This window comes from Malaya genurostris, chromosome 1 (genome assembly GCF_030247185.1).
Source record: "Malaya genurostris strain Urasoe2022 chromosome 1, Malgen_1.1, whole genome shotgun sequence".
Lineage (NCBI taxonomy): Eukaryota > Metazoa > Arthropoda > Insecta > Diptera > Culicidae > Malaya > Malaya genurostris.
This window is the reverse complement of record NC_080570.1, coordinates 130,140,028-130,167,670: the sequence shown is the minus strand read 5'-3', so window position 1 is coordinate 130,167,670 and position 27,643 is coordinate 130,140,028. Positions and strand designations below refer to the sequence as shown.

Here is a 27,643-nt window from a genome sequence, read left to right as displayed (position 1 = left end):
CTCTCGTTTCTTACCCAATGTGGTAAGGAGCTATAGTCAGAAGGGTTCATCGTTCTTCCTGGAGTGAATGAATCCCTTCTGTATTCACCTTAAATAGGGTTTAGCAGATTGTTTGGCATCCTTTAGGGGGTGCCGAATTTACTTCTGCTCGTACATACTGCGAATCGTTCTGCATTCTTCCGGGAGTGCAGAATGGTGTCGCTTTTGTAAGATCTTCAAATCCTCTCGGGGGTTGGAGGTTTTATTAAGAGCAGACTGTTCGGGACCTCGTAGAGGTTCAGAATTTACTTCTGCTTTTATGTGTTTTTGTGTCGTCAATTTTTCCCATCCTCCTAGTCCAACCCTTACCATTTCCTTTCAATCCTTCCCTCTTATATATCGGGAAAATGATGCTAAAAACAAATTGATGGCAAGGCACAAATCTCCAAATATCAAGGGGAACGTGCCATTTGAGCCAATTTGTTCTGATTCCTGATAGATGCGTTATTTCATATCTGTGGGCCCCTCCCGAAACGAAATACTGCGCACGGTCCTGCTAGAAAAACGCCGAATTTACCGACATTTTCGGCTGAATAATGCTTTGTCGTGTTTTTTCAGTATCTTTTTTGGCCGAGATCAAAATCATGTTTCTAGTCTGTAATATATGTACCATATAAATTTCTACAAGTAGCAAACCTGTTTTACGCTTCAATCGCATTATAAGCGGATTTTCGTTTCCTCTCCGTATGCCGCACATCACAAAACCTTTTTATAGTCTTTTTCTCAAAACAGGATAGAATCGAATCCTTGCAGAATGTCATTCCAATCCAAAGCAATTCTCAAACCCATACAACCGAGCCGTATATGTTTACCACCCCAGAATGGGCGTGGCCGTGTTGTTTACCTACGCAATCGAACACACTGCGATTCCCTTGTTCAATTCGAGCACGAACACATACAGCAACGCTGGGTGGAGTCTCTCATCCTCCCGTTCTTATATACATAGGTAGCAGCCAGAAGCATATAACCTATCATTGGTGGAAAGGGATTCCAGTTATTCGACAGCGCTTTCGTCATCAGTCTTCGTTCAGCGCTGGTTCGTGACGGGTTTATTTCGAGCTGTTCGCCTACTGCGATTAGAGTTCGAGCTCGATTGTGTCGTCGGGAAAATTTACTAGTGACATAACACCGAAGTTTACATTCGTATACGACTCTGTCTAGACTCGTGGGGGTGTGTGGATGAGTGAGTGCTATTGACAATTGACCCGCGTTGTAGCTCAAGTGCTTGGCAGCAGTTGTTGTAACCTAAGTAGACTTATCTGTCTGCTATTGAAGTGAATTTGTGTTAAGGAATTCTATTTAACTACAACAAAAAAATCTACCAAAATGATGAACGATCCAGCCGCCCTGGGTATGATTCCCTTTGACACGATTGGATTATACGAGCAGCCGAAGCCACGGTTCATCTTCAAAATGCCCCGTGTTGTTCCGGATCAGAAGAATAAATTCGAGAGCGACGATTTGTTTAAGAAGCTTAGCCGGGATAGTGAAGTGAGTATAATGTTGTAGTTATTAATTAGGGGCTGTCCATAAAAGACGTCACGCTTTTTTTGATGATTTTTGACTCCCCCTCCCCCCTTTGTCACAAATTGTCATAGAAGCTAAGACCCCCCACCCCCCCTATGTCACATGTCGCGAATTCAAAATAAATAAAATTCATCTCAATACATTCTCAATATGAATGACAAACCATACAAATATGAGGGAAAAATCGATTTATTACATGCTGTCATTAGATTAAAAAATATCCCTAAAACTACAAAATCATCAAAATTATTTTATTAATATCAATCATATAAATTAGCAAAAGTATTTGGTTGGAATTGATGAAACATTTAAATCATCTGTTTTATTCCTCCTAGGGGTACACAGATATATTATTGTTTTAGGTAAAGAATAATATTTCCCTAATGTAGCATACATTGCTGAGAAAATAAAGAATAAAACCTCATCAAAACGAGATCACTGCCGAAGAATCTTTTTATGATCAGTTGATCAATGAATTTTAAATCACATCGATCAATATCGGTACTGATCTTCCGTCACACAATGGGTAGTGATTTTGAGCTAAAATGATTCTTGATTTATGTAAGTTCAATCATTGGATGATTCGATAAACTTTGATGTTGGTGGAGGAAAATCACATATGATCAAGATAAGACATGACATGATCTACGCCTGAAATCGTTGATCTTCCGCCCTTTTTCAAATGGAGTCCAATTGAATAAACTGCATCAGAATCAGATAAGAGAAATTCTTATGATATACTATTATCAATGCTAGAAAATCAAATTACTGAAAAAATTGTCAGTGCATGACTTAAGTTAAACCGTTTGAAGGCATCTTTTTCTTTTTTACTCATATTAGGCAAAATTTATTAATTTCGCTAATTTACTCGCTCCTCCGCGCACTTTTGCTGATCACAACAGAAATGATTTCCTGCACCATTCATTTCCGAATTTACAAGAAGAAGCTTTTACATCATTTTTTTTCCTATAGAATGTAAACGTTTATTGTGGAGATTTTTTTCAGGAAATAGGGCAAAGCAGTAATATAATTAGGTATTACAAAAATGTGCTCATTGAAAATATTGGACGTCACATTCCAAAAACCTCCCCCCCTCCCCCCTGTCACAAAAGGTCACGTTTTATGAAACACCCCCCTCCCCCTTGCGGCGTGACGTCTTTTATGGACAGCCCCTTAGTCAAAACCTTAATACATAAAAACCGTACTTGTTTCATAAATGGTTACGTGTATTTGAGATTAGAGACATGTATAGGATTATCAAGATTATTTTTCTTAAATGAAATTGAAATTTTAGATTTACTCTTAAGCATGTAAATATCATACTGATATAAACAAGTCGCTTCTTCATCAAGTGTCCGATATTAAAAGGTAGTAGTCTTTTTTAAGTAACGTCTATTCCAAAGGATACTGAGATGTAAATAATTTCAAAACAAGCAAGTTTTGTGATTAAAAAAACCCACAGGAATAATGACTTTTATGAAGAACTTATTGGCGATTGGGTCTTTGGTCTCTATTGATAGATATATTAAGTTTTTTCCTCGACTGGCAGTTGCTGATAACAGAAATTCAAGGCGAGCATTGAATTTGTGTAAAATGAATTCATATCTGCTTTTCAGTACCATGTGTGCTGCAGAAGTCTATCAATCGTCACCGGAAACTTGTTTGCTTACGATTGTATTTCACGCGTACAAAGATAAAAGCGATAGTGTTTGTAGATTACTTGCATTTGTAATATACATCTTGTAGGAAAACTTTCTATAAACACATCCAACCATCCTGACTTATCAATTTTCACTATCGAGCTATTGTAAGTTAATTTGAAAAAAGGACTGTAAAGCGCCTGTCAACATATGGTATTCTAAGATCGGTAGTCAGAGTATGGCACGTTTCTCGTGTTTATCAGTGATTTACTTTTTGACATAAATTCTTTCCAAGTCTGATGGAAGTGCTGCTACATTCAAGTAACATCTGTAACGTCATTTTTCGTTAATTGAATTTTGTTCAGAATATGAAATTCGACAGCGTTATATGACATCTTAAGACCTTTCATTTGAACATAAGCCGGTGAAAATTGGATAAGCGGTCTCTGAGAAAATCGTGCGCATTTTTTTCATTTTTTCAAGCACATTTTACCTCGTTACTCCCGAATCGGAATTTCGATCTGGGTAAAATTCAATAGGAACCAAGAGACCTTTCATTTCAATCTAAGTTGGTGAAAATCAGTCCAGCCATCTCCGAGGAAATCGAGTGCACATTTTTGTTACACACACAGACACAGATACACAGACATTTTGCGTACTAGAAGATCTGAGTCGAATGGTACGTGACACGGTACTCGGTACTCGGTTCAAAAATTTCACAGTGATTACATAGCATTTCTATATGATAAAGACAAAATGGATCAGGTGGCACGTTCCCTGATTATTTGGAGACTTATACCTTTCCATATTTTTTCTGTTGGGAAGGGCAGTATTTAAAACGAAATATGCAAATGTGTTGTGTTTTGATAAAAGATAGAAGATTATACAAAATACGAAATTGTTACGGTTATTTTTCAGGACAAAAAAATCACTTTTATATTATATTTAATCAAATTGGTTACGTATTAAAACACCTTGCACGTGTAAAATATATTGCATTCTAACTTGAAACTTGACCTTTCAGCTCGTCAGACCTTGTAGTCGATTCTTAATGTACAGGACTTCCTGACTAGAGCATATGCAGATTATTGTTGCAAAATCTAACATCTCTGTAAGCATTGTCTAGGCGACGACACGACCAGGCACTCCGAAAGAAAATCAGCATTAATATTGTCCGTTAATGATTTACAGCCAGTTACCAAAATATGGAGACCCCTTGTTAATGATAAAAATAATCTTCGAGCAACACTGTTTAAGTTGCTACGAACTAGTTACCAAGGAGCCCCAACATAAATAAACAAACATTTTGAGGAAGCAGTGGAATCGTCGTTCCATTAGTGTTAAATTTTATACAAACGACGGATTGTTTTGATAACGAAGCAGAACTGCATTGGATTGAACTCGAATGAAATGAAACAACCTTTGAACATCATAAATATGCATTTATTTCTAATATAACAAAAGTAATCGTATAGAGATATACATAATTGTTCGCGTGATGTTGAGATTCATGGCCAATGCTCACCCAACTTTCTGCGCCCAATATTATTTGCCACTCTTCCGTAGTTTTATCTATATATAGATGTAACCCTGCACACAAGACTTTTTCTGTAGATTCCTCTATCGAAGACAATTCTCTAGTTCACTGACCAAAAACAAAAATTTCCTCCGATAACGGAAAACTGGCTAAGATGCAGTATTTCTCGCTCTCGTTGATGTATTGAAACTATTACCATAAGAGTAGTCTCGCTGGCGGTATTCCGAATACAACTCAATTCATCCTAGCGGGAGGACTCATTCAGCGATCCGTTCCAATTGAAATGGATGATAGACACTTCCTATGGTCAATGAACCAGACCGGTCGTTTTATCGTTTCCCGACGAATTAACTGCTTCCAGCTATTCATCAATACACTTGAACTGTTAGCCCAGTACAAGAAACCCCATCTTCTGGGTTGTTGATTTTTGGCGTGAAATACCGGTGTTAGAATCGCCTCGTGTCGGCTGATTGCGTAGTATTTCACCTTGTTGGTCACCACTCGAGGATTACTGGATAAATCTTTCCAAACAGAGAAATCATTTTGTCGAACATTATGTAGGAACCGCAGCGCAATCCGCTGTCGCCTGGCCACGCTCAGCTCGTTGTAGGTCATATCCATGTCTTTCTTATCGGTTTGCGCCGAGCTGTCATAACACAACTGTTACAACTCAGCAGTGGGTTATGCGTAATAATGTCCACTACGGTCGAAATGTTAGACATGGCCGCAACGAATTTCAGTTATTGGAAAAGAAAAATTGAGGTATGAAATACTTACTTCTCTTTGGCAAATAGTAGAAACCGCTTTATAAAAAACTTTAATAACTGATATAGTAACAATCTAAAACAACTGATTTCATTCGCATTTCGCTTCCTGGCTGCATCCCTCGCAGCTTTTACTTATCGTGAGAAGAGGATCTTCTATTCGTCACAGTCGGTAAATCCATTAAAATTTTCCGTAATTAAATAACCGATCCGCAGTTTATTTTGTTTATCATCTAACCTTCAATATGCAATAACCAAAGCCATGGTAATTGTTATTCAAAATCAATAATATATTAACTTGTGCTGCCAGTTTAAGTATTTGCACTAGCGTTTTCGATTTGACATTACCAGTTACTGGGGGGTAGTTAAATTTGCGATACAGTTTTTATAGACGAGTGGCAGGTCGTGTCGTCGGTCTAGGCTTCTGAACCATCAACTAAAGCTACTCACATAGTAGGTTGTGATCGTTTCGTTGCTATAACCCATACTTTCTTTATTTCTTATGCATTCTCCACTACTTTACGAATACAAAATCGATATCGTTTGCTTTATACCACTCTAGCTCGTCCTTCGCGTAGTAGCATGATGCCAAATTCGGTCAGAAGATCGTCGGGCCGTCGTGAGCCTTCAAGAGAAGGAGAAGCCGCTTTTGAAAATACGCACCCAAATAGACCTGTCTATTCATGGTAGTTATCGCAAGCTCTGCTTTTTTCTGCAAGTACAAATCGCTCGTTTACCCAATCGCTTTTTTTTCGGATCATCACTTCCGATCGACGTTCTTCAAACCGTTTTATGACACCGTGGAACTCGCGATAGCCAACTTATTTTTTCCGAAGGCGCGATGCGATTCTTGAAGTACTAATGCAAAACTTTTTCGCGCATGCACTGTAGTTTCGTCGAGATACAATACACATTAAACTTTTTTAATGTAAAATTTCAATTACTTTACCCACCTGGATCTTTTTGATCTGTATGACGTCCCATCGGAACTCGTTTATAAAATAATGAGGGAATATTGGCTAATTTGTGCGCACGAAAATAACAGCACTGCATTCTCACAAGCGATTGGCACAATTTACATAATATGCTAAATATGATACCGTGCGATAGCGTTGCTAAATTTCGCTCCAACCAGACTCGGTCTGAATGGCAATCCTGTTAATTGTGGTGATATCTGCTATCTTTGTTCATTGCTTTGGCTTAAACGATAAGGCAAACGGTTCTAATTTTCACATCAATATGTCAACGATTCAGATGCTCATAGCAAAAAAAAATAGCTCCTAACACCTGAAAAGTTTAATTTGCCATCTGTAAGTCAATAACATTAAGTATGGTACGTTCGCCATATTTTTAAAATAGTTCACTTGTAGGTGTTCAGCAGTTGCTTGTTTGTTTCAAATGAATATTCTTGTTCACCATGTTTCACATCCAACTCAGTGGTATCAAGTAAGATCAGCTCGAAATCAGCTTTATTTTCCCCCATAATCAACTTCAAAGTAAACAGTTAAGAACCGCATGTCTATCCGATTACGCTATAACTTTGCATAATAGGATTGGATTTTACTTTCTGAAACTTCAAGTCACCCTTTTGCTAGTCATGATAAGATTTATCGTTCTTAACGCATCGGAAGCTTAGTAACGTGGTAGCTTTTTGAATTGATTTTCTCTAATTTTGAAACATAAAACAAGCGCAGTCAAAATGAGATTCATTTTTAAATATCGTGTTGAAGCGTCAGAAAAATAAGAATTCATTTTTTATTACTTTAAGTGCAATTTTTCTCGCTCATCAACCCATCAGATTTTGGCTGAACATCAGATATGGATAATATTCAATAGCAATCGGACCACGAGATCTCTCAGGTTATCTAAGTTTTAAAAATCGATTCAGTCATTTCGATGTAATCAATTGATTGAACTCAATTTTAGATCATTCTGATCAGTATTTACTAAGCTTCTGAAACCGACTTTTGAAATTCAATAGCACTTGACGCCATTCATAAGAACTTATTTTCTCACTTTTTCATCCATATTTTAAGCATTTCATCTGCTTCCAAAACTTTCTTCCCAGTCTTTCTGAGTTCCCGAATCACCACCCCTAACCCTTTACTCTGCCTTTCTAAATTGTCAACCATTCAATAAATAAAAGCAAAAACACGGATTTATCTAGAAACTGCGGTAATTCAGAAACCGTTAGGTACTCAAAATAAAGGTCATTTATTACACTTTAAACGAAGAAATATATCCCGAGTTGGTTTTGATGAAATCTCGAACTTTCATTCGAAGGCCACTGATCAAATATTTGAAAAGCTGTTGGTTATTCTAAACGGTTATTTTATTCCAATATATCTTCATCTCTGTGTATCTTTTACATTCATCTTTTGTTTTTGTTTGACAATTGCTCAATAATATTCAATTGAGGGAAATTGAAGGCAGTTGAGTGAGTTGTTGCTTGTCACGAAAACCTGGAATTTTTGTCTGTAGCTTCAAATACCTGGCCAAATCATAAGCTTTCTTGTGCATTTATCGGCCAGAACGATTTAAAACTTGCTAGAAACAACATCTGGGCGCAACACAAAAGTTTATTGACTGATGTAATAAAGTTCTGCGAATCAAGCTCGCCTCCTGTGTATCATCTCCGTTCTCAAATTTATCAGGAGTTGCTTCAAGGTAGCAATATGAGCTGTTTCGCTGCTCGGTGTTGACTGCAGATTAGTATATGCCAATGATTTGAAATTATACCATGTAGTACGCTTTGTCGACGACGGCATCCGGTTTCAAAAACTTCTTGTTACATTTGTCGCCTGGTGCGAAATCCTTCTCGCAGACTAATTTTTCATAGGTGTTTTGGCTGATATTGAACTTTTAGACGATATTCTATTTCAGCCTGGGTTTATCATAATTTTAAGCACCTTCAAACACAGCTTTCGATTATTAGTTCCATTAGTGTCCCTGAAATTAAATTGCGGTGCGCAGCTTCCATAAAGCAAAACTTGTTTGAAACAAAATGGATTGAGAGATATATTTTTAGCACTGAAATAGCTGTCATAACGGATCAGGGTCATTTCACCGAAAGCCATTTCGTCGAAAGCCGTTTCGCCTTTCGGCAAAATGACCCTTTCGGCGAAATGACACTTTCGGCGAAATAACCCCTTTCGTTGAAATGACCTTTCCGGCAAAACGACTTTCGGAGAAATGGATTTCGGTGAAATGACTCCCGTCAAAACATTCCAGTTCCGATAACTAGGAATTAGAAACACTACAGTAAAATAAACAGGGTGTCCAGATATTGAATCACTCCAGCTTTGAACGATACTGTCAGTTACATTTCTGCTAATATATAGAACATTGAACCTTTTTAGTACTCTACGATTTCGGATTCAATCGTAGAGTACTAAAAAGGTTATTAGCAGAATTTCCCCAAAGTACGATTGTACAGTTCCGGATTTTCCATGTGAGTGTACAATTGTTTTTCTTCTTCTTCTTCCTTTCTGGTTGGCGTCACCTCACTTGAGATGACGCCGAATTGATGGCACAGCAACTAAGGCTATATTGCCAGTTAATTTTCGTTTAAATCGTTTAAAGCGTTTAAATTTTCGTTAATTTCGTTTAAAGCGAAAATCTCGCTGTGTGGCTGCGTCGAATCGTCAAAGTACGGCTGAAAATCCTTTCTTTCTTGCGAAATACTCGAATTTTCCCCGGACTAACACGATGCAACGTGCTCACCCGTTGAGAGTTTCACCGGAAGTGACAATTGTTTTTCAGATATCCACTCGACTTACTAGCATACGCAATAATACACATAACTACACTGATAAAAATTGGCACCTATAAACTATATGTATATGTAAAACACGTGAAATTCGAATAAATTCCATTTATATTGTAAAAAAAGTGTATGGGAGACCGGGGCTGATTGACCGAGTTTTTCTTTCGGAATTCCTGTACTACTTCTGGTTAGATCTTTTGAGCAAATGTGCATTTTTTCCATTCCTGAAAATAGTTATTAACCAACAAATGCGGAGAAAATAAACGACCAACCAACCCCAGAGCCGGGGTAGATTGGTCTAGCTTGAAAAAAATATGTGAAACACATCAAGTGCATCAATAGAAATCGTTTATTAGTGAAAGTAAGTTAGCATGCGCCATTTTTTTTATGTAGGAACGTGGTTTTTAGTCTTTTTTTTAAACTATTTTGGACTTCGTTCCGGTAGTTTAGTGAACCTTTTACTGCAGCAGCGTACGCGCTTATGTTTGGTTTTATTTTTCTCCTCTTCTAATGTTGATTTTATTGGGAATTTTAACGCTCCTCCCAATCACTCGCCTTAGGAAGAAGCAGACCCTGTCAGCTTGGAGCGATTGATTTCTACAGTTCAGCAACGCCATCGCACGGCATCACAGTCAAACTATCATATCAATTTTATGGGTGCGCAGTGCTGCTATTTTGGCGCGCACAAGTTTGACATTTATATCCCCTTCTTCTATGTGCGAGATTCGATGCGGACTCGCCTGAGGGCGCCATACTCGCAATAAAGGATGTAGCCAATTATTTGGTCTGGAAATGTGAGAGCTGGATATCTTGTTAATATGAAGTCTTTGGAAGAAGTCTGACGGCTCTTCAGGAGGGCCTACATCTACAGTAGATTTTATACTGATGGACGAGTCTCGGTCGGGGTTGGGCCAATCTGCGACAAATCCCGCCAGAAACTCCTAATGCTAAAAACTGTGGTGACATTTAATTCATTAAATATTGGCATCGTCTTTTCTATCAGCAATTTCTTTATTTCTATTTGTTAAAAATTTTAATTTATTTTTAATATTTATTGCCCCTGTATATGTAGTTTTCCTAATAGTCATCAATATTATCATAATATCCAATTCCGCCCAAAAACAAGATAACATTTCACGAATATCGAAGTACACTTTGCTTTTAGCTAAGATCACAACTCGGCCAACCTGCCCTGATTTAATGTTTTCGAGAACAATCACGATTAACAAAAATAAAAGTAAGGCTACACTGGAAACCGATATGCCATTTTGTACAGTTTTGAAGCCCCTTTCCAATGTATACCTTGTTTTTAGAAATCGGAGGTACAAAACAGAAACTCACCATCGCCGAAAAAAGAAAAAACGTGTGTCTGTACACACGACAGCACAGAAACACCTGAAATTGCGTCGGTACGTGACCTAATACTCCACCAACGTCACTATAGATGTCACCACTGCGCATAATAGCCTTTTCAGAAAAGCCACTCGGCCAAACAGCCCCGGTCTTCCCTAAAAACTATGAATTTTGAATGGAATTCATGATACATTCATTTGACAGTCACTTCAAAATGATAAGAGATGCTAATGACGCCAAAATTCTAAATGAATTCCGTAGGAATGTCTCTTTCTTTTAAATATAGATATCCATTGAATCACGATTTTTCGAATCTATTGTTTTTAATATAAATACGTCGCATACAAACTTCTATTTGAGAAAGATGTTTCAAACACATGTAGAATATGGGTTAAATACATTCAATGGAAAACGTATCTTGGCTGAGCGTAGAGGCAATGAAACTAGTATTTAAGTGAATTTTCACATGAACTACATGCTGAAATAGCTTGGAAAATGTTTGTATTGGGAAAGAACATCAAATTGAAATTTTACTTCACATGAGTCTGTCGTGTGTACTTTTATCAGTGTACGGAAAATAAAAAGTACCTATAATTTAACTTCTTTTGACTTAATTTTGTTTTTGAATCTTTCCTTTCATTCGCTCATTTAATTATTGTCAAAATACAAAGAGCAAAACCACCCAACAATGAGAGTTTCGTTCAATAAGCTAAAATTAAGTTACCCGTATCGTCGGTGTTGAACAGTCGTTCGCACCGCACGCGTATAGCTCTTGGCTCCTGGAATTTTTTTCTGGCTACCTAGAGTTTCATTGATTCAAGGCTTCAGTCTTTTTCAAGGCTACCTGAATCACTAACTAAGTGACTAAGTGATACAAAGAGTGATATTAGAGTGACTAAGTGATACAAAGAGTGATATTAGAGTGACTAAGAAATTAATCAGCCTTTTTTAAGGCTAGCTAGGAGTCTAATCGAAGACTAATTTAGCCTAGTTAATTTAATTTAAAATTTCATTAATTTCAAAAATGCCTGCGTCCAACCGGAAAGGCAACAAGCCTAAGGCTAAAAATAATTCAATACGGAATAAATCACAATCCGTTATTCAACATTTTTCTAATAACATTCACGATCTTATAGAATCTGAATGTAAAAATAAAAGACAACGGACGGATTTCCCTTCCGTTGATCCTATGCCGTCTAACAATATTTACGAGATTCTTCCTGAATCCGATTGTAGCGACATAGAAGAAAATTCTTCAAAAATTCCCAAAATGGACGCTTGTCGTTCTGGGAAGAAACATCAATCTATGCCACCAGTGACGGTGATGATTTCCGATTTCAAAGCATTCCGTACTGAGCTTTCTACTTTTCTCCCGGAAGTAAAAGTCTCATTTCAAATCGGACGAAGAGGAGAATGTCGAGTCTTGGTGGATGGATTGGAAGATTACGAAAGTCTTATTCGATATTTGTCCGAAAAACTTCATAAATTTTATTCATATGATATAAAATCAGACAGACCCTTCAAGGCTGTCTTGAAAGGATTATCAAATGATCAAAGTATTGATGAAATTAAAAATGAACTAAAAGAATTGCTTGGTTTTGCCCCTTCCCAAGTAATACTTATGAAAAAAGAGCGAATGGTACTTCTAAACCACGCTCTGGAATTTCCCATGAACTTTACCTAATACACTTCAATCGAAGTGATGTAAACAATTTGAAAACTTTAGAAAAAGTACGTTTCGTTTCCCACATTAAAATTCATTGGGAACATTATAAACGGCATAATCGTATTGCAAACTTAACGCAATGTCGTCGTTGCCAAGGCTTCGGTCATGGAACCAAAAATTGTCATATGGATATACGGTGTTTGAATTGTGGTAAATCGCATTCGAAAGACGTTTGTCCAATGAATGAAACCACTGATAAATTTTCATGTTCAAATTGCAATGGAAATCATAAATCCAATTATTTGAAATGTCCTGTCAGGGAAAAAATTTTAAACGCTCGTTCGCTTAGACAACAAGTCAAATCAACGACCTTAAATTTACAGAACATACCTGAAAATTCTTCTAAGGCACCTGCCAATTCGTCTTCTAACGAAAACAATTTATTGACAGGTAGATCGACCTCGTCATCATCTTCTTCTAATGTCAGTTATGCTGGTATATTAGGTAGAAATCTATCTCCTATTTCTTCTAATGTAAATAATCAAAACACAGGACCGCCTTGCAGTTCTTCTTCTAACGAAAACAATTTATTAATAGGTAGACCGGCCAAATCATCTTCTTCTAATGGCAGTCTACCTACAAATATTCCTTCAATGCCATTCGCTTCTTTAAATGAAGTCGATTTAGGCGATATAACTGAAAATAAAATGATCTACCTACAAGATCAACTTTTTCAAATGATCATCCAAATGAATTCGACTTCATCACTTTTTGAAGCATTTCAAATCGGATGGAAATTTGCAAATAATATTATAATGAATTTAAAATTTAACAGTGATGTTAAATAATTATTTGAATATTTTAAATTGGAATGCTCGATCTTTGAAATCGAGTGAAGATGAATTTTATAATTTTCTCAAAGTTCACAAAATTCATATTGCCATTGTGACAGAAACTTTTCTTAAACCAAATGTAAAATTGAAAAGTAATCCACATTATGTGGTTCATCGATTTGACAGGTTTACTGGAATTGGTGGTGGAGTTGCCATTTTTGTCCAACGGCAAATTAAACATCGAATTTTACCTTCTTTCAATACTAAAGTTATTGAAAGCTTGGGAATCGAAGTTGAAACCATTCATGGAATTTATTTCATCGCTGGAGCATATTTGCCATTCCAATGCACCGGCGAACAATTAAATTTCTTTAAAGGCGATTTGCAAAAACTTACAAAATATCGATCGAAATTTTTCGTAATAGGGGACTTAAATGCTAAGCATGTCCAGTGGAATTGTAGGCAAAATAACAATAATGGTAAAATACTTCATAATCAACTCTCAGCTGGTTACTTTACAGTTCTTCATCCCAGTAATCCTACTTGTTTCTCTTCCGTGAAAAACCCGTCTACAATTGATCTGGTTCTAACAGATCAAAGTCACATTTGTAGTGAACCGATTACTCATGCTGATTTTGACTCAGATCATCTTCCTGTAACATTCAGACTTTCCAACGAAGCTATAATTAATCCAATTAGTTCTATTTTCAACTATCATAGAGCTAATTGGTTGGATTACAGATCTCACATTGAAAATCATGTGGATCATGAAACTATTTTAGAAAATTCTGCGGGTATCGACACAGCAATTGATAATTTGAATCATTATATTATCGAAGCTAGAAATCTTTCAGTTCCCAAATCTCAAACTAAATTAAATTCTCCTATCATCGATGACAATCTTCAACTGCTCATTCGGTTGAAGAATGTTCGTCGACGACAATATCAACGTTCTCGTGATCCTGCTATGAAAAACATAGTTAAGGATTTACAAAAAGAAATTAAACATAGATTTACTCTTTTGCGAAATGAAAATTTCGCTAAAGAAGTTGAACAAATTAAACCATATTCTAAACCTTTCTGGAAACTTTCTAAGGTTCTTAAGAAACCTCAGAAACCTATTCCTGCTCTCAAGGAAGGAAATCAAATACTTCTTACAAATGGCGAAAAAGCTCAAAAACTTGCTCAGCAGTTCGAGAGTGTCCACAATTTTAATTTAAACGTTGTGAGTCCTATTGAAAATGAAGTCTCACTGAAGTATGATCATATTTCAACCCAAGTGTTATCACACGATGACATTATTGAGACGAATTTTGATGAAATTAAATCAATTATTAGGAAACTCAAAAACATGAAGGCTCCTGGTAATGATGGAATTTTTAATATTCTTATTAAAAATCTTCCCGATGTTGCCTTGAGACTCCTGGTTAAAATTTTCAACAAGTGTTTTTCATTAGCTTACTTCCCAAAAAGATGGAAAAACGCTAAAGTAATTCCTATCCTAAAACCTGATAAAAACCCAGCAGAAACATCAAGTTATCGCCCAATTAGCTTACTTTCTTCTATCAGTAAACTTTTTGAAAAAATTATCTTGTTAAGAATGATGACTCATATAAATGAGAATTCAATTTTTTTACCAGAGCAGTTTGGATTTCGTCATGAACATTCAACTACTCATCAACTTGTCAGAGTAACGAACATGATAAAATCAAATAAATCTTCTGGGTTATCCACTGGAGTTGCTCTTCTAGACATAGAAAAAGCATTCGACAGTGTTTGGCACAAAGGTTTAATAGCAAAAATGTCTGATTTCCAGTTTCCTATTTATTTGATCAAAATGATTCAAAATTATTTAACTGATCGTACTCTTCAGGTTAGCTATCAGAATTGTAAATCTGAATTGCTACCCGTACGAGCCGGTGTTCCGCAGGGTTCGAGTGTAGCTCCAATCTTGTATAATATTTTCACTTCTGATCTTCCAAATCTACCCGTTGGTTGTCAGAAATCGCTATTCTGTGACGACACAAGTCTGTTAGCCACAGGTAGAAATCTAAGAGTGATCTGCAGTCGCCTACAAAGAAGTTTAAATATTTTCAGTGATTATCTGTCAAAATGGAAAATTAAACCAAATGCAGCAAAAACGCAATTAATTATCTTTCCTCACAAGCCAAGAGCTTCTTTTCTTAAACCAAACAATAATCACATTCTCAAATTGAATGGCTTGGAATTGACATGGTCTGATCAAGCTAAATACTTAGGTTTAACGTATGACAAAAAACTCACTTTCAAGGATCACATTGAAGGAATCCAGGCAAAGTGTAATAAATATATTAAATGTTTATATCCTCTTATAAACAGAAATTCTAAGCTCTGTCTAAAAAACAAATTGTTAATTTATAAACAAATTTTCAGACCAGCCATGCTTTATGCGGTACCAATTTGGTCAAGCTGTTGTTCCACCAGGAAGAAAACGCTTCAAAGGATTCAGAATAAAATTCTGAAAATGATTCTGAAGCGTCCTCCCTGGTTTAGTACAAATGAGTTACACAGACTCACAAATATAGAACCATTAGATGTAATGTCACATAATATTATAAGCAAATTCCGACAAAAATCGATGCAATCTTCAATTGAATCGATTCGCTCTCTGTATTAGTTAGTAAGTTAGTATATAAGTTCCTTTTCCCCATTACACAATACAAGTAGGTTTAGAATTTTCCCTACACAAAAATCTCAGAATTGCGGAAGCAAATGATGTCTTCATGGTAATAACCAAATCATATATATATATATATATATATATATATATATATATATATATATATATATATATATATATATATATATATATATATATATATATATATATATATATATATATATATATATATATATATATATATATATATATATATATATATATAACAGGGCTGAAAAGTCACCACTTGTGGCTGAACACCCAATTTAAATCTTAATAATTTAATTTTAACTCATATTCCAATAAATAGTTATTTAAAAAAAAAAAAAAAAAAAAAAAAGTTACCCGTATCAACCTGAAAGTGAGTCAACACGTTTCAACTGTAGAGTAAATATAAATCACCTTTAAGTATTTTTTTCATGTGCCTTACAAAAAACTACCTAGAACCAAAGACATCATATTAACAAGATATCCAGCTCTCACATTTTCCGAACAAATCATTGGCAACATCCTTTTTTGCGAGCATGTCGCCCTCAGGTGAGTCCGCATCGAATCTCATACATAGAAGTAGAGGAGAGAAATGTCAAATTCGTGCGCGCCAAAATAGCAGGGCTGTGCACCCATACAATTGACATGACATGTTTAATGAGACGCCGTGCGATGGCGTTGCTGAACTGAAGATTGAGATCGCTCCAAGCTGACAGGGTCTGCTAGAACCTAAAATCTAAAATTAGGTTATTGAACGGAAACCCCAAATTGAGTGGAATGTACTTAAAATTATGTTGTTTTGTGGTTCCGTGTAAATAATACACTTCAAAGAGGCACTGTGCAAAATTAAGTAAATTATTGTCCAACGACAAAAAAGTTACAGTCAGTTGTAAGAGTTTTCATACTTTCGAGTTCGTCTTTTAATGCGGTCATCTTTTAACATAGAAATCATTAATTACTACACCTTTGTTTAAAGTACTAGAAGTTGCTTTTATTTGTTTGTGTTATGATTCAATTTTCGTTTTGCTCAAATCAAATTAAATGGTACTGACCTCTAGATATTCATAATACAGCGATAAATGCAAATTCAGTTCGAGTGTGAAGCATGTATGCTAAATGTTGACAATGGGTAAACTAAATAATGCTAAGCCCGTCACGTTCGATATCGACCTATCGCTAAATGGTAAACGATTGGAACGGCGGTAGTTTGACGCTTGCCGTATGACGCAGCGCATGGAATTCCCGTCGGTGTTGTCACATCAGTATCAGTTTTTATTATCGAGCCCGGACTTTCCAAGCGCAATAATAAATCCGTTTCTTCTATTTCTTTTACGCTAGGTTCGATATACCGGTTTCCGCGATCGTCCAATCGAAGAGAGGCGCGGTCGCTTCCGGGCTGGATGCTGCGAGGGCCATACTGAAATTTCCTTTGCCGCCACCGGTATCAACCTGCAGCTAGTGTTCAATCCCAACCATGGACTGTACCATCACCCGCACCATCACCACCATCACCATCCTGCTCATCTGGGACTGGAGAAGGAGTGCGACTTCGATAAGGAACATGGCAAGGTAAGATCCGACAATTTTCTGACTATAATTGTGAATCAAACATGGTCTAGGTCTACGATCAATCAGCTGCAGCCGAAACTGTTCCATGTTACCCTACTTCACGACGTTGTTGAGATTGACAACTCAATTAGGCGCGTATAATTGGGGGCGAGTTTGAAAACGGCGCAACAAATTGGATTTGCTAGGGCGGATTTTTTTTGTTTGTTCAAGTTACTGTTGAAATTTTCAGTTCTGAAAATAGAAAAAAGAGAACTGACAAACATCGAAAAGCTCGAATGATTTATGGCCCATGGGTGTTTCGATGTGTTTCAAAAGGGACAAATCGGTGCAAGGAAACGGACATCATTCTTACAAATTCAGTCGGGGGTGAAGCACCCACCCCCTGTGTGTGAAGCACATGATGGACATCATTCCCTGATTGCTTCGGTATCTGCTGGGATGAGTTTTGTACGAATCTCGTCTATGCGTATAAATAGCTGCGCACTCGACGGGAAGCCATGTTGGGTCCAGAGCATAAAAAACTTACGGACTTGCGCATTGAAAGCATAACAATCAGTGCTGGGTGCTGGTGGTCCTGTTACAGGAATTGAGGAAACCTTTCCTATTAAATAGGGTAGTAAATCGATTTTCTGTGTTCGAACGAGCAGACTATTTAAAGCAGACAAAAAATGCTAATTTGTGACCCGACCGGAAGCGAACGTTCTAGGAAGAAGAAAAAACTATTCGTGCGGTGGTCGAATTGTTACAGGATTTGGGATCGCTAACAGACTGAAATGACTCCACTGGTGATCAATGAAATATGAATCATTTATTTTACTTCGCGGCAACGCAACGAGTTCACAGCTCTCGGCGAGCGATCTGAAATGCTAATGAGGATCCATTATTGTCTTGTGCCGGCCCAAGATCGCCGGCGTCGACTGGGGGTTCCTTTGCGTGAGTCATCGTTGGTCGATGGTATACGGCTAAGCGGCATCTTTTAGGCATTGGCACGAACGATTTTGGGGAATACTTGGAAGGTGGAAGAGCAGTGGGATTGTTTTCAGAGTTTAGACATTGTTAGAAACATAACTATGGAACTAGATGCAAATGATTTTTTTTTCAACATATCTGTTCCGCTTAGTGTAAAACTACGTAGTACACTGTTGTGCTCAGCTACTGTCAAATTATTCAGATCTGAAAATAAAAGCTGACTAGATGATTACATTTTTGTCCAGTTCGAACGAAATCTTAAATCATCCTCTTGATGGAGCCCATCGGCGCTAGCACAGATGAAACGGAATCTGAGTATTTTCTTTTGCATTCTGTCCACGCCGGTCGAAATTTTGGGCAATCCGAAGCATTCATTATCTTGTGAGTAAAATCGTTCTTGTTGGCAGCATACTAATCCAAAACCACCTTGGACTAGTGGCAGCTGGCCAAATCAAGCCAAAATATGACTCCACCCCTGTGCTTGCGGATGAACCTGATCCTTCGATGTAAATGCAAGATGTTATCACTTGCTAAATCATGGTCTTTTCCACGAACTTGTCGGCAAACATGTACTTGATTTCTCTCCGGCACATTTCCACGTCCACTCTGGAAATTCCAGGTTTTTGTGCAATTTTTTCTTTTCTTTCCAGTTTCATTTGATTTTATTTCTAAATTGTACGTGTGAGACTTTTCTCGTTTCATTATTTCAGTTTTGTTGTTCTAAAACACTGTATAATTTTTAAAATGTATATTCTGTGAAGAAACTATTCGTAAAAACCTGTTTTAATCCACCTAGCGGTGTAATGATGTCTTTCTCATATTCTCATGCATAATACTGCGGTATTACTAATATTACTAGTTTTTATTCAAATTTTGAAGACTTTATAAGATTTTGACGTCGTACTTTAAACCGAGAAATGTACTTAATTTTTGGTAGAAGCATAAAATCTTTCATTTGAACCTTTGGGAATATCGATTCTGCAGTCTCTATGAAAAGTGAGTAAGATCCATTTTTGAGCATATGGCTATTATCTCCCGTCGTTAATTGAAAAAAAAACGGGAGCCAGGATAACCTGAATCGGTTTGTTTGGCTGGCTACTAATAATGGCTACATATGGAAGTAGTTCTGAGGCCCATTTAGAGTAATTTTTACGGTCGACAATAGTCGCTGGGGGCCAGATTTGGAGAATACGGGATATGGTTGACCAATCCGTATAGCAAATAATTCAATCTCGCCGTTGCTTTTATGCATGGATGCGCTGGTGCGTTTTGTATTTCATAGCATGATGAAAACTAGAACTCGTCTGACACGACCAGCTGTTATTCAAACACTACTGGATAGATTGTCATGAAATTTGGTATTAGTTCATCTAGAGGATCAACAAAAATATACACGGTTCGAAACTATTCACGCCTTTTCTGTGAAAGGCCCGGGAATTTCTTTCCCTTTAGTAGGTGATATTAGACACCAAGAACGATTGACGAAAGTTGCAAATCGTTACCTTAAAAAATGAGGTCAACGCAGCCCATAACGAATTCAATAGTTTTTTTTTAGCGCTTTGTTTTCACCAGTATTGCATTTTCCAATGAAATGCACTAAAAGTCATTTTTCTGAGTTAATTTAAGAAGGCAAAACAAGTAGGATAACGGCTTCCTTATTCATCTGAGCTCCTATTTCCATCTCATTTCTTCATCTAATACCTTTGAACATGAATCATATCTTTCAACGTACCTGAACCAAACTGTGAAATGTTTTAAAGCGTTTATTTAAGCTTTTGTTACACTTTCACCTTCGGTAAAATGGCTTTAAAACCTTCAGCGATCGTTTTTCTCCATTTTTAATAAACTCACTTCATAGTTTAAAAAAAACCCTTCCGTCTCAAGTTTTACAGAACGTCATGTTTCTGAATACTTACTAATCAATTCGTCCCAAAACATGATCACTATTTCACGAAATTGAACCACTATTGAATGTTGGATGACTTTATAGTGAGTAATGTTCACTTTCCACTTGTTTAATCAACGATTAACGACTTTTAAAATTACCCGATAAGCAATAAAAGTCTTTTAAAATACGAGATGAAAATTTTCACTTAATTCACTTGATTGCGCTTTGTTTTCATCTCATTTCGTATCGAAAGGTTGCCAAGTTTTCTCATAATGCAGTGAAAAAAAATATTTTTTCTCGTTGAATTTCTATCAACAATTACTTTTTTGGTATCCGTGACATTAGTGTAATTATATTATTGATATTTATATTTCAATAAAAGTGTTTCGGCCTTGAATATTAATAGAAAGTGCGTGTTAAATGCTAATAGAACAACCATTGCGTCGAATCTTATAGCACTGGTTTCATCCCGATATATCACGGGTAATTTTTCAAAAAGGCGTATAAGCAAGTGACAGTCTTTCTTTAATCACTCTCTCTTTCGATTATTGTGATGTGATTAAAAAGATTTTCTTTGATATCACTATTCTATTTCGGGTATCATTTCATGCAAAGAGTTGAGTGATAAACGTGGAAACCGCTTGGTAATTAATAGAAGTGAAAGTAAACAAAGAGAAACTCTCACTTGCTTATACGCCCTTTTGAAAAATTAACCGAGATATGTCAACACAACGCTGTTAAGTATGTACGTTTCATGGGCTGTGCACAGAAATGCCAGATAATTTCATAGAAAATCTGTGTTGCTTTTTTATAAAAAGTCTATATATGTTGTATCTGTTTTTACAAATAAAATTAAATTTCTATTGAGGGCGGCCCTCACAAGAATATTCAACGAGGAATTTTTTTCAATAACTTCATAACTCCTTTGAATATCAGTTCAAATTGGTTTAAAATTATGATATAAATGATTGTCAGTGTTCATTATCTCATCAAATATCTGCACAAAAGGTTTCCATTTTAACATGTGATTTGTCCGGGTTCAGGGTCATTTCGCCGAATATCAGAAGTGCTTTTCAAGGGGTTTTTAAATACTAGTTTGATTTCCAACAAATGTGAATCAACCCCCAATGTGCCGCAAGGTGAAATAAGCAGAAATATTAAATAATTATAGTGATTAGTGAGATGAAATAGGGAGCCGTTACCCTATTTAGTGAAATTTCTATGTATGTTTACAAATATTGTTTGTATTTCCATTATTTGGTGGGGCATTTTTTCTTATTTCGATTATAGAGGATGTAGCTTTACGGTCATTCGCCTCTCGATTCAGAAAAACACCCTAGACCCGGGTCCGGAATTACAGGGTGATATGTACAATAAAAATGAAAATGTGTGCACTGAAATTTCTCGGAGATGACCGATTAGCTTAGATAAACTTAGATTCAAGGGAAAGGTCTTAAAATACCATAGAAAATTCCAGAATTTCAGACTATTTCGATTTCCGGTTAAGGATTAGTGTAAAAATTTAAATGGCAAAAAAACTTACTCATTTTCCTCAGAGATGGCGCGACCGATTGTTACAAACTTATGTTCAAATGATAGATCTAATGATCCCATACGAAATTCCTAAGTTTCGTCAGAACCGGTTCCGGAATTATCAGGCGAAGAGTGGCGAAGCAAAAAAGGGAAAAAATCTTCTTAATTAGGCTCAATTTTTGTGAAGAATTTCATCATTGAGTCACCTTCCATCTTTTCCATACTTATTTGAGCTCAAACAGTTGTTTTTGCTGCACATTTGATTTACCATTTTTCCCCACGTATTTACCACGGTGAGGCAAACTGGTAAGAAAAAAAAAGCTTCGGTAAAAGAGCCATGATTGTTTCGAGAAGTATTTACCAAATATTATTAACAAACATAGAGAGCAGATTACCCTACAAAATGAATATAATGATACGTATGTGCGTGACAATTTAATACCCGAACAAAATAAATGCTAATCTACTGCTAATGATTGCAATAATTGTGAATATTTAATTTTGTCATGGAGGTATTTTCTGTGATTTTTTTTTCATGGATTTTTTTTTATTTTGGCTCATATGCACTTAAGCTTAACATGGCCGTTTCACACTAGAAGAAAGTAGTACTGCTGTAGAGAGAGAGCGCAGTTGTCCTTTGATGCAGATGTCTTCTTGTCCAGTTTTTCACATGCCTTACAATAGTGAACAGCTCTTTGGCAATATTGACATGTGGCCATCTGATTGTCATAGGTAACAAGTGATTTGCACGGAACCCTAGTATCTTGGTCGAAAATCACATAAGAAGGTATAGCCTTCTTCAAGTGCATGCGTATCAAACGTACACCGTTTAGATTACCGGGGAAAAAGTTCTTCCACTTTTCTTTTTCGTTGGAAAGAATCTCTCCATACAGGAACGTAGTTTTGCGAATATAAGGATCACAGATGCTTAAGGGTAGACCATGCATACGCACTTCTTTAGCATTATCTTCCATATTTACTGGTACTTGATGTTTTCATGCTCCACATAGTGCACATTGTTATTGTCTTTAGCGAATTGACATGCATCTAACTCTTTATAAAACTGCATGAAAATAAAAAACATTATTTGTCTTGTTGCATTGTAGTAAATGCACACGTTTAATATCAAGATGCAAACCGTCAAGTTCTCGTATCGAAGGTCGAATTTTGCACTGCCTGAAGTCAACAATAATTGTATTCTTTCATAGCGGCTTTTGTTCGTTTGGTTCACTCATTTCGAGATCGTTCTATTGTTCACTACACGATACTGTACTTGGTTTCTTCCGTCCCGAACGTAAGCGGTTTTGTTTTATCGACTGACTTGGATGAGATGTGAAAGCGAACTTAATTTTCTGGGATGAAAAGTCGAAAAATATGTTTATAAAAGATATGAAATTAGCCTTTTTTAAATTATTTTTCCAGTGGTTGAAAATAGCTATTGAACTGTCAAAAACAACCATGCTCTCTGCCTTAGGCTAATTGGATCTAACGCAGCGTGCCGTGATAAAACATTCGTGCTCACGCTATTTTCTTTTTATTTTCGCGCCGGTGAAGTGTTGAACTTTAAATATATTCCTTAAATGCATCATATCGGTATAATCATAACATTACATTTATTTGGATGACTCGACGAATTGGGTCTAGGTCTCTAGTTAGCTGTCCACAAATTTTTAACGAAGCATAGAAATCAAAATTTCATCCTAACCCATTTAACTACTAAACAGTTGTTTAAAATCTGCAAATCTATTTGCAAATCATTACAATATCACGAAAAAATTACCGCTGACTTGAACCGTTACCAACTTTGCCACCTAGCAGAAAGCGCCCCGATGTTATCGTTCCCATTAGCCAACAATTACCCGGGAACAAAAGAACCGTTCAGACCGGAGCATATTCAAAAGGGGTTCCACTTCAGTTCCACTCATTTAGCATCAAACAATAACACCAAATGACATGTTAGCATGAAGCTTGTTTGGCACTGCAATTAAACTTTTCATTCAGATGGAACACGGACGGACCGATCGACCGACCGACCGACCGACTGTTGGGTACTCGAGTTTTGCTATTCGGTATGATTGCACCCAGAATGGAATACAAAAAAAAAACAACGGCAGAAGTGATGATGCGTCTGTGACAGCTTCCTCCTGCTGCTGTTTCTACTTCTGGGGGGAAGGCTACGCATTTGTGGCCGCCTTCGCCAATTTGTCCGATGCACTCGCATCCAGCTGACGGCCAACGAAGTGCAATGTTCTACAGGAAACAAATGCATCGGAATGGCTGCACTTTTCGATTCGATCGCGTGCCTCTAATTGGTCTGCTCAACCATCCGTTCAAGTATAGCTGCGAACCACTTGATCTTTTTCTCCAACATAATAAGTTAAGTAGAGCCCAAAGACATTGTTTGCAACTGACGCGATTTTTTGACAGGACGGCGAGAACTTTTACATGGGATCATGTTAAAAGATCATAACAAACAACCAAGGGCAAAGGCAAGTCAAGTGATGCTGAAAAGTATCGAATTACCGGGTTGGCGGGTCACATTCCTTCGTTCGGCATTGCGTTGCGGAGAGTGATTTGACGAAGGTCGACGCTGTTCTACAATGGCACAGGCAGTTGGAAATGTTTCACGTGGAGTTCGGTTCCAACGTTCACTACACCCTAATTGGGTCAATTTACAATCAGTGCAGCGTCCGCTGCTGTCGCCACACTCGATGGGCCGCTGCTGCTTGTGACGCTGCGTGCGGAACATGAAAATAGAAGCGAACTCGTGCACGGCACGAGATCAGTTGAGAGGGTGCTGGCTGACGTATACTGCATGCCAGCTTCCGTGGAGGTCCCAGGGATCTACATACGTTCCGTACTTGACAGCCGACCCACGCCAACCCGCGCGCGGAAGGCTGACAGGGAGTGGAGGGAAATTCCTGGGCTGCTGTTGTAAGTAAATCGTTGTTATGACAAAAGTACACACGACTGATCGTTTTTCAATGCCTTTGGAAAAGAGGGATAAAGAGCTACCAGCGAGGTTCGGGTTTAAGAACTAGATGACAAATGTTTCGAGACTGTCAAACAGATAGCTATTAACGTGAAGGGCTTCCGAAATTGATCCCTTTCCCGATGATTTAAATGACGAGCAAGAACACGTCGGCTGGATTAAGTAAAAGACTAACAGCTGATTCCTTCTTTCCTTTCGCAGGTTCACATCAAATCACACTTCATCATGAATGGCGTTTGCGTTCGATTCCGCGGCTGGCTAGATATGGAACGTCTCGATGGAATCGGTTGTTTGGAATTGGACGAAAAACGAGCTGCCCAAGAGGATGCTATTTTGCGAGAGCAACTGGATCGTTACAATCAACGCCTGCGAGATTTCGAGGATAAACAGAGAAGCTACCAACGTACAACACAGGACGAATTCGAACAGATGCGCCGGAACAGTTCCGGCATCGGAGTTGGCGTTGGCACCGGGGCGACCGGTATGTGGAGGCGATAAGGTGGCTTGTCGCCGGCAAAGTGCAAATTGTGTGATTTTAACACTTCCCATAGAGTCTGTGCTATATGAGAAAAAGGTGTACGTTTTAAAAACTGACTATCCGTTTACTAAGCATCACTATAAATCACAAGCAACTACCGTAGTGCTTACAGTTGATATGCAAGTCGAATTTCTGTAACCATCATGAATTACTAATCGAAACAGCGTGTATACCATTTTTTATGTTTTCTGTAAATATTATTTGAAGTACGGCCACGTGCACAAATTATGCGAAATTTTGCATAGCCCTTTGTTTCGATATTGTTATCAGCTTAGTAGTGTGGCAATCCCACTTTCAGTTTAAGCAATCAGCTCACAAAGTCAGATTTTTTATTCTACTCAATTGAAAGTAAGTGAGAATTTTTATATTATTTTATGAATGAATCACATCTCTGATGAACAGCCAAAAAACAACTTTATTATGATTTCATCTGTCTTATTATGAAGGCAGACGTTAGTTTTTAAGTAGAATCGTGAATAAATTTTACACTTTTTGTTATGATAATTATAAAATGCTGTCTGAATTATCAATCGTGAATGAGAAAAGAAATGCCCATTGGTTACTTGCCTTACCTAGCAGCTGTAGTCCTGGGGTGTCTCCGTCTAACTCAGTCCATAAGTGTTCGCCGCAAGAAACTCAAAGCACCGTTTGTAGATCACCCTCCACTTGATCTATCCCCCGGTTTTCAGTGGCATTATAAAAGTCATTGAATTTTCACTATCTTTATGGATGCGTTAGAGGTATGTACGATAGTTATTGGTTTTTTGGAAAATTTCAACTTATGTAGGAATTTTGAGATAACTGGTCTTTAACTACAGGGTGGGCCATTTAAAATGGAAGCATCGGGTAGCCCAATAACTTTTGACAGAATTGTCAGATCGACTAATGACATACCGCGTTGGAAGAGTCATTCCAAGACAATTTTACCATGGAACAGTACATACCAAAAGAACGCGCTGAAATTGTTCATCTTTACATTCAAAATAACTTCTCAACTGTAAAAACCAGACGTGCGTTGTGTTCGAGAAATAAAGTTTAAAGTGCTCCAGGTGATAACACTATAGGACGATTCTCTGCCGTAGAAAACCCTCAATTAATTGAGGAACGGCCTCTATACGACTAAAAAGTTACAGTTCGATGTGGCGTTTGTGCGGATATGGTGATTGTTCCCTATTTTTTCCAAGACGATGATGAAGCAACAAAAACTGTTAATGGCGATCGTTATCGAGCAATAGTAAATGTTTTTGTGGGGCCCATTGTTCGTGAAAATGGTTTGAATGGCTACTGGTTTCAACAGGACAGTGCAACATGGCATACAGCACGACTAACAATCGATTTGTTACGACCATTGTTCCCCGGACGAGTCATATCGAAAAACGGTGATTTTGACTAACCCTCGAGATCATCCGATTTGATGCCACCAGACTTTTTTGTCGTGAATACGACTTACTTTACTATAAGGTGCCTTTTCAAAATTTACCCTCTGAGAGAGTGGTAAGTTTTTGATCGTGAATATCTCTTGTTGTATTTAACGAATCTACATAATTGCATAAGTACCAGGACTTCGCCCATAGCACTGAATCGTCTTCCCTTCACACTTTTTTCGAGCAATACAGACTAACCTTGATTAACATTATTGAATTTTTTTACCAGCTATATTTTTCAATTTTCATCGCCGATTCTGATAAAATTTGATTTGATACGAGATAATAGTACTCCAAAACCATACTGTCCTCAATTTGGCGAATTTTACTATTTTGTCGTGAATACGACTTACTTTACTATGGGGCGCCTTTTTAAAATTTACTCTCTGAGAGAGTGATAAGTTTTTGATCGTGAATATCTCTTGTTGTGTCTAAGGAATCAACATAATTTTTGCTACATGCCATCGGAAATAAAGGGTGATTTTTTAAGAGCTTGAGAACTTTTTTTAACAATAAAAAGCATAAAATTTGCAAAATCTCATCGGTTCTTTATTTTAAACGTTAGATTGGTACATGACATTTACTTTTTGAAGATAATTTCATTTAAATGTTGACCGCGGCTGCGTCTTAGGTGGTCCATTCGGAAAATCCGCTTTTTTATCGACAAATTTTGTTCAGCGATGAGGCTCATTTCTGGTTGAATGGCTACGTAAATAAGCAAAATTGCCGCATTTGGAGTGAAGAGCAACCAGAAGCCGTTCAAGAACTGCCCATGCATCCCGAAAAATGCACTGTTTGGTGTGGTTTGTACGCTGGTGGAATCATTGGACCGTATTTTTTCAAAGATGCTGTTGGACGCAACGTTACAGTGAATGGCGATCGCTATCGTTCGATGCTAACAAACTTTTTGTTGCCAAAA

General features: G+C 37.2%; 1 protein-coding gene across 1 annotated transcript; it reads left to right on the top strand.

Annotated features, from left to right (window-relative positions):
- Positions 1 to 1,064: 1,064 nt before the first annotated feature.
- Positions 1,065 to 25,812, top strand: LOC131425774 (protein big brother). Its single transcript, XM_058587922.1, has 3 exons — positions 1,065 to 1,530; positions 17,150 to 17,380; positions 24,964 to 25,812. Exons 1-3 carry the CDS (start codon positions 1,366 to 1,368, stop codon positions 25,258 to 25,260), a joined length of 693 nt encoding a protein of 230 aa, XP_058443905.1. The 5' UTR covers positions 1,065 to 1,365; the 3' UTR covers positions 25,261 to 25,812.
- Positions 25,813 to 27,643: the final 1,831 nt, after the last annotated feature.